The following is a 7673-nucleotide window of genomic DNA, read 5'->3' on the forward strand; positions in this document are numbered from 1 at the left end:
GCTAATAGCCACGTAATTGTTTTCCACGCTGAAGGAGAGGTTTCCTGCTTTGAAGCTGTTGTAATCACTGGGTAGATTCACCTGAGGACAGGCTTAAGTCCTTTGAAGATGTCCTCTGGTGAACGATTCATAAGTTGAGGAAAATGGGCGATGAGGAATATAGTCTCAGCTCACAGTTTTACGCCGACTTTCTGCTGGACCGGTGACAGGCTGTCAATAATAGCCTTTTGTTCCAAGTAATTGCAGATCACCACGTGTATTTTTGAGCCACTTAGAGAGGTTCTTTCCTTCTGTCACTAAAACGTTGCCACTTAGGACTCGCGTTACAATCTCTTTGCAATGCGCAGTACGGAGCAGGAAGATAAAGGGGGATCTAGTATGAAATTAAACTAATACATGAATATAGAGAGATCAGCACCCTGGGTGCAAATGGTGAGGTATATCAGTGGTGAAGGGGAGCGCTAGCAGAGCTGTATTGTTATGTTTCTGTGAAAGGGTCATTAGAGCATCCATCGTGAATCTGATTGGATTTTCGTTATATCTTTTTTCTGGTCTCTCTCTCCTAATTTTTAACAAATTCTCATCATGAGGGAATTGCTTTGCCCTGGAGGCTGAAAAAGGTACTCCTGCAAAGTAAGTACTCTGGTTATCAAAGACATGGGTCATAAGAAGTTTTCAGTAATTAGTGAAAACAATGTCAAGGGGAACACTGGTGTGGGCATCTTCATGAAGTCTCCATACGCTTCTCTTTCTGTTGGTTTATCTAGGGGATTTTGTGCCTAATGAGCTTTCCCAACAAAATGCAGCTTGCTGTTGGTGCCTTGTAAGACGGGGGTTGTCAAGGCGTGTAGTTACAATTATGAATTGCTTGTTCTCTCTTACATGGTATGCACCTCGGTCTGAAGAGGAGCAGTCTTGAGGAAACCTGTGGTACAATGGTAACGATACTTGAGTACATGTCTTCTCTCTCCCGCCCTTCCTCCTCCCCCTCAGGCCCCAAATACAGACAAGTTACCCCAACTGCAGTCTTCTGTGAGGTGCTTGACGTTCAATTTTGCATTGTGCAAAGTCTTTCTTTGGATGCTTGCGTGGAGCTGGGGTTCGTTCTGTGTAGGGCATCGTCCCACCATGCTTACCAACCGTTGTGTCAGCGTAATGGTAAACGTGCGTTTGTGGCATTCTGCTTTGGATAATAGTTGGGGATGTGCAGCAAAGAATGGTGTTGCGTAGATTGAGGGCTGGAGGAAGAAAGACTGGTGCGTGAAATGCGCTGGAGGAAGTAGCAGAAAATGAGAGATTTGTGGGAGTTCTGTACAGCCAGCGTAGCAGAACAGCTGGGAGTCTTTTCCCCGGGGGAATTGTAAACAAAAAAGTTAGAGATTTGTTTTGCTTGCTAGCGTGAAGCTGTGAGGGTTTTCCTGAAGAGGCATGGGGTGATGTGGAACCATGCTTGTGCATCCCCAGCCTTTGGTCTGTGGGCAAGAAAGCATAAAGAAAAGGTCAGACTTCACTTGCGACCTGTTTCCATTTCTGGCAACAAGAGGCAAGAAATCACATGTCGTTCGTTAATTCAGCAGATCTGTTGGCATCTATCCTGAGATGCTATTTTGGAACCCATTTGGCTGTTTTACCCACCACAGTATGCGCGCTTTAGCTTTAGGAGTGATTCTGATGAGACCCAAGGAGGCTGTTCAGCACTTGAATGCCATTAATCTCCAAGAGAGGAGTAGCAGTGCTGAGGGTGGTTGGTGGGGCATGTATTTTCTTCTCAGGAACTAGTTTGAAACTTCAATTCCTGCACTGAAAAATGATACCAACTTCTGGTTCCAAGCACATTTGTTATCAGCTGACCTCATCCAGGTGTTCAGCTTGTGTAGCCTGAACTTCAAAAACACATTATTTGGGCGCTCCGGTAAAGTCTTATGGAAATAGAAACAGCAAGAAGGAGACAATCAGACTCTGTCCTTGCAACAGAGTGTCTCTGCTGAATTCGGGAAGGTAAATAGGAAGAAAACCAAACTCAGTCGTTGCAAAAAAAGTTTTGCATTAAGCCTTGGCCTCAGCACAGGCAGCAGGAATGGTAGGATCAGTGCTGAAAGGTGATTTCACATTGCAGCAGGGGTCTGGATCTGTAGCCAAGCCACAGCTTTGCTTTATTGTAAACTTAGACTGCGGTCGTGATTCATCTTAATTTAGCTCGAGTGAATTGCAGATAAACGTAAACCCATTGCTGTTACGGGAACTCCTGGGAGGTGTGATATGTCTGACTGCTAATTGTTTTAAATATTTCAATCTTAATCCCCGGTAATGGTAGGCAATGCCTAGGTAACCAAGATAGGATCTCTGGTGTCTCATTTGTGCAAAGATAAAGTGTATATGCCCATAAAGCGTATATGCCTCCTGTCAAGAGATGGAGAGAAAAGATTGTAGCTAATACGAAGGCTGCACTCAGTATGCGAAATGTTGAGAAATGGCTTGAACTTCAGTAAATGAAATTAAGCAAAGTTCTTCTTACTCGACCATTTTATTCTGAGCTATTTTTCTTCCAGACGCCTACCCGTGATGATTCCACCATCTGCAACAACCCCTGTCAGTGATGCTGCACTCTTGCCAAGTGTGGCTTCTCAGGAAATCTGGAGGTCACAAGTTCCAGGCTATTCTGGATTGGTCACACGGCACATAAGTCATCGGGCCAACAACTTCAAGAGACATCCGAAAAGGAGAAAACACATCCGCCCTTCCCCACCGCCACCACCAAATACTCCATGTCCTATTGATTTGAGTGACTTTGGGGATCTCCAGCCTCAGAGGTCTTTCCTAGAACTCCTGTTTAATGGGTGCATTCTCTTTGGGCTCGAGTTCAGCTATGCCATGGAAACAGCCTATGTTACCCCCGTGCTGCTTCAGATGGGGCTTCCAGACCAACTGTATGGAATGGTGTGGTTCATCAGCCCTATATTAGGTAACTTTTCTTTACGCTATTTCTTCCCTCTTGTTTTTTCCACTATACGGGGGTTACGTGGTTTTGTTTTCTCTACCTCAGCTGTTCACAAGTATATTCTGTGTGCTCTCGAGGTTAAGAAGCACTAGCCATAATTTTAGACAACCGAATGAAGAATAATTCTTGCTGTGTCTTGGTGAAATGGGCCCGGTGTGATCAAAAGGTCTGTTCTTTTAATAGCTTCTCAACCTCTTACATCATGTGTGAGGGTAAGCTTTGGTTACTCCGATTTATGTCCCTATAGAAAAAAGCAGACAGAGACAATTCCCAAGGGTATATGAAAAAAGCAGAGTGGGATTGCCTTCTCCTGTTTAACTTTCTGAAACAAACGAGATGTTCCAATGGTGAAAGACTGTCAACCACTACTGTTACGGGCATTGGATTACTTGCCTTAGCATGGAGGCAGGGCTGGGAGCGTATCCATTACTATGGGAAGAACCATAGGATGGGCTATTACGACTTGGAAACTTTGTTCTGCCTGTTCTTGTGCTCGCAGGATGTACTTCAGAAGAGAAGAATAGATAGGCCCCTACTCACAGGCTGGCCCAGAGTAATACAGGCACCTTTCCAGCTCGCATGTTTGCTTCCTGCTATCTTGCAAGCTAATTTCTGCAGGGGATCTCCCATCTAAGACGGGGTAAATGAAGGAGCTTGTAAGGAACAGAGTCCTTTAGAACGTAAAACTGTTGTACTCTTACTCTTCACTTGATGTTAAACTCTGCTGTATTAATGGTGCAGAGTGAACTGCCATGACAGTGAGCAGCGGCACATTACGTTATTCAATCCCCAAGCTGGGAGATGCCAGGAAGTACGCTGCATGTGCACCCGGGTGACTGGGGATATCACCATGGTGTCCTGCCTTTTAAGCTACCTATTTTAACTCCCCTGTGACACAGGCTTGTGGAAAAATGCTACTTATTGGTGATTCCTTTTTTCTAGGGTTCTTGCTACAGCCTTTGCTGGGAGCCTGGAGTGACAGATGCACATCAAGATTCGGGAGGAGAAGACCTTTCATTCTGGTCTTAGCAGTAGGTGTGTCTTTTAGAAATGACGGGCATAACACTTGTAAAGCAGAAACATTGCGCATCTCTATTCTGTGACGTTCCCTGTGGCACTAGGCTGAAAAAAGTGCCTCTGAAATGTTGGGTATTGTGGGTCTGAAGAAGGTGGTGAGTCGTGCCAAGGTGATACTTTGGCAACCGGAGATCCACACATAAAAGCTTCCCTTGTCAGAGTCTGAAAAGATGATGTTTTGAGAGTCAAGAATGTTTTTCTCTGGACAAAAACAACTCCAGACATTTGTAAGCTTGAGCAGTGGAAAAGCATCATGTATATCCTTGTCGTGGTTTAACCTGGCAGGCAGCCAAATACCACGCAGCCGCTCACTCACTCCCCCCCTCCTACCCCCTGCAGTGGGATGGGGAGAGAATCGGAAGGGTAAGAGTGAGAAAAACTCGTGGGTTGAGATAAAGACAGTTTAATAGAACAGAAAAGGGAAAATAATAATGATAATGATAAAATATACAAAATAAGTGATGCACAATGCAGTTGCTCACTGTCCGCGCTGACCGATAACCAGGTAGCAATCGGTACTTCCTGGATCACGCCTACCATTCATATACTGAGCATGACATCACATGGTATGGAATGCCCCATTAGCCAGCTGAGCTGGCTGTCCTGATTATGTTCCCTCCCATCTTGTGTACCTAGCTCAGTCAGTAGACATGGGAGCTGTCCTTGGACTAGGAGGGCACTTAGCAACAACTGAAAACATCAGTGTGTTATCAACATTCTCCTCATACTAAATCCAAAACACAGCACTAGCAAGAAATTTAACCCTATCCCAGCCGAAACCAGGACAATCCTATAAACCACGTTCATTCCCCAGATTGTGGTGATCTGAACAAGAGCAATAGTGCTTGCCACGAGGCTGTGCAGGTAGTGTAATGCTTTTAGAGCATGGAGTGGTGCAGGGTTTTTTTTGCTTACAAGCAGTTGATTGATTGATTTTCATTTGGTTTTATTCCCAGGAGCGTTGCTTGGGCTCTCGCTTATGCTGAATGGCAAAGACCTAGGGAGTGCCTTGTCTGACACTGCGAATAACCACAAATGGGGAATCATTCTTACAGTCTGTGGTGTTGTCCTCATGGACTTCAGCGCAGATTCAGCAGACAATCCCAGTCATGCCTACATGATGGATGTATGCAGCCCAGAGGATCAAGACAGGGGTCTCAACATCCACGCTTTGTTAGCAGGTATGCTTTCTTGGTGCTTCCTGGGTGACATGAACCCTAAGTAAACAAGCCCTGCTGTGAGAAAGCAGAGTGTAAATCACTGGTCTTTTCCTGTGTAAGCATAATAACCAAATACCTGGAGAGGTCGCACTAACTAACTTTGAAAACAAACTTCTGCTTACTGTAAAAGGCTTTTGTAAATACCAAAAGTCAAACAAGACACAGTCCTGGGTTGTTCATCTGAAAGTCCCTCATGTCATTTATAACGCCTACGGAAACAAAATTAGCCCTTGAGGGAGGAGGTTCGGCTTCCTGCAGGTGTGGAAAATGCCTGTTTTAGTCACTCTGTTGGAGGGGAAAGCGCATACTGGGGTCTATGGTCCCTCATTGCTGTCATCTTCAATTGCCGTACTGCCCTGGTCTAGTTTTCCTCTCCATCAGGAGACTGTTTTCACGCTCTTGAATGTGTTCATAAGAAAGAAAGGATAGTGTTGTAAGCGTTTCGCCATATGAATGGAGTGAGAGAGGTATCTGGTGCTCTCAGAGCTTCCCTGTTCATTGGTAGTAATGCAGTGGCAGTTTTGTATGCTGTCAACATGTTGCTGAGTAATGAGTTTGGTATGCTTCTGAAGTGATTCGGTCTGTCTTGGACGCAGTTAGATCTGCGTTCCTCTGACTGAGTGAGGAAAATGGATTTTCACTTATTTTCAGGAAAACAGTCTTAGCTGACTGATTGCAGAGCCTTACCACGAGGCTGGTGGACACTTCTGTTTTACGGACTGAAATAGCTGAAGGTAAAATGGTTTGTTCTTGGCAAAGAAAGAACTACCATTTTTAATTATTTGTATCACCACTTTTACAGCACTGACCTTCTCCCTCTTTCTGTACTGTGTTTGTACATCCAGACTGTCCTTGTGGCATGGATAACTGTGTTTATTACTGCATTTGAATTGAAAAGGAGTTGAGTAGTAAAACAGAAGTAACACGTCAGATTCTACTCACGAATCATCAGACAAATGGTGCTGTGCTGTTACTGACTTCCAGGATTGCTAGGGAAGATAATCTCAGCTCTGTTTTTCCACCAGGTCTTGGAGGTGGCTTTGGTTATGTTGTTGGAGGAATACACTGGGATAAAACCAGTTTTGGAAAAGCTGTGGGAGGGCAACTTCGTGTCATCTATGTCTTCACCTCAGTTATACTGACTATCACTACTGTGCTGACTCTAATTAGCATTCCAGAAAGACCCTTAAGGTCCTCTAGCAGGAAGAAAAAGGTGATGAAGAGTCCAAGTCTTCCTCTCCCTCCTTCTCCACCTCTTTTCTTTGAGGAGGGTGTAAATGAAAACCTTGCTTCTCATAACTCAGCTCACTTATATGCAAGTTTTACGAGTCCCGTTTCCCCCCTCAGCCCACTCACGCCCAAATATGGCAGTTTTGTCAGCAGAGACAATTCCTTGACGGGAATTAACGAGTTTGCATCATCATTTGGGACTTCAAATATTGATAGCGTGCTTATAGACTGTTTTACAGGCGGGCACAATAGTTACTTAGCACTTCAAGCTAGCTTGCCCAGGCAGCCTGTCAGTGTCAGCTTTCCTCGGGTGCCTGGTGGCTGTTACCAAGGAGAAAATGGAGTTCTGGAGCAAGGGGAGAGCGGCATAATGCCAGGGCCTGACGGCGAGGCACTAAGGGTGGGCTCACTGGATGCGATAAAGCCACGGTCGTCGGGGATCCTGAAAAGACCTCAGACCTTGGCCATTCCAGATACCGTAACAGGACAGTGTCCAGAAAATAGCAGAAGAAGAAATGTAACATTCAGCCAACAGGTAAGGGCAGAAAATCAATTATATGACCATGTAAACCTGAGCATTCATTTAATCTCTTCATATAGTTTTAAATGTGTGTTGCACAAATTCATCACTAAAGACTGCTCGTGACAGTTTGCTCATAAAAGTCATTATGGGAACAGCATACCTGGTATGACTTTATCAGTAATATAGTGGGTAGGTTGTGAATTATGACTGGCAGTCTGTCAACTGCCTTTGTTAAAATGGCAGAAATGGGAGTGTTCCGTTCTCACCGGGCCACGTGTGAAAGTTAGGTCAGTATTTTTAGCCCTGCTTCACCACCCAGGGAGCTACCACATGAGAGCAGAAAAAGACACATTTTTATTGAGCCTGTATCTTCCCTTTCCACAGAAATACCTGCAAGATAGGGCCAGGGATAGGATTCTCCCATGAGCTCCTTATGGCATTCATTACATCTGGTTCCATCAGGGAGGTGAGGTTTCCCTTACCCAGGGATAAGACTCTGATCTCACCTCCCACTGTTGGTGATAACTTGGAATGTCTGAGACCTCTGTATGCTGGCCCTTTTTTTTATGATCCGGTATGAGGTAAACTGTCCTCTGTTGTTTTTTGGTTTGGTTTTTTTTTTTTG

General features: G+C 44.8%; 1 protein-coding gene across 1 annotated transcript; it reads left to right on the forward strand.

Annotated features, from left to right (window-relative positions):
• Positions 1-2552: 2552 nt before the first annotated feature.
• Positions 2553-7510, forward strand: SLC45A1 (solute carrier family 45, member 1). Its single transcript, XM_009577077.1, has 5 exons — positions 2553-2962; positions 3941-4033; positions 5032-5256; positions 6321-7060; positions 7433-7510. The coding sequence occupies exons 1-5, from the start codon at positions 2563-2565 to the stop codon at positions 7472-7474; spliced, it is 1500 nt and encodes a 499-aa protein (XP_009575372.1). The 5' UTR covers positions 2553-2562; the 3' UTR covers positions 7475-7510.
• Positions 7511-7673: the final 163 nt, after the last annotated feature.

The sequence above is a fragment of the Fulmarus glacialis genome, unplaced genomic scaffold, assembly GCF_000690835.1.
Source record: "Fulmarus glacialis isolate BGI_N327 unplaced genomic scaffold, ASM69083v1 scaffold50070, whole genome shotgun sequence".
NCBI lineage: Eukaryota > Metazoa > Chordata > Aves > Procellariiformes > Procellariidae > Fulmarus > Fulmarus glacialis.

Bases quoted from the DNA above. Each gene is read 5' to 3' on its own strand.
- SLC45A1 (XM_009577077.1), top strand. From the start codon at position 2,563: ATGATTCCACCATCTGCAACAACCCCTGTCAGTGATGCTGCACTCTTG. The intron at 2,963-3,940 runs GTAACTTTTCTT...CCTTTTTTCTAG, and splicing joins GTTCATCAGCCCTATATTAG to GGTTCTTGCTACAGCCTTTG. The intron at 5,257-6,320 runs GTATGCTTTCTT...TTTTTCCACCAG, and splicing joins CATCCACGCTTTGTTAGCAG to GTCTTGGAGGTGGCTTTGGT.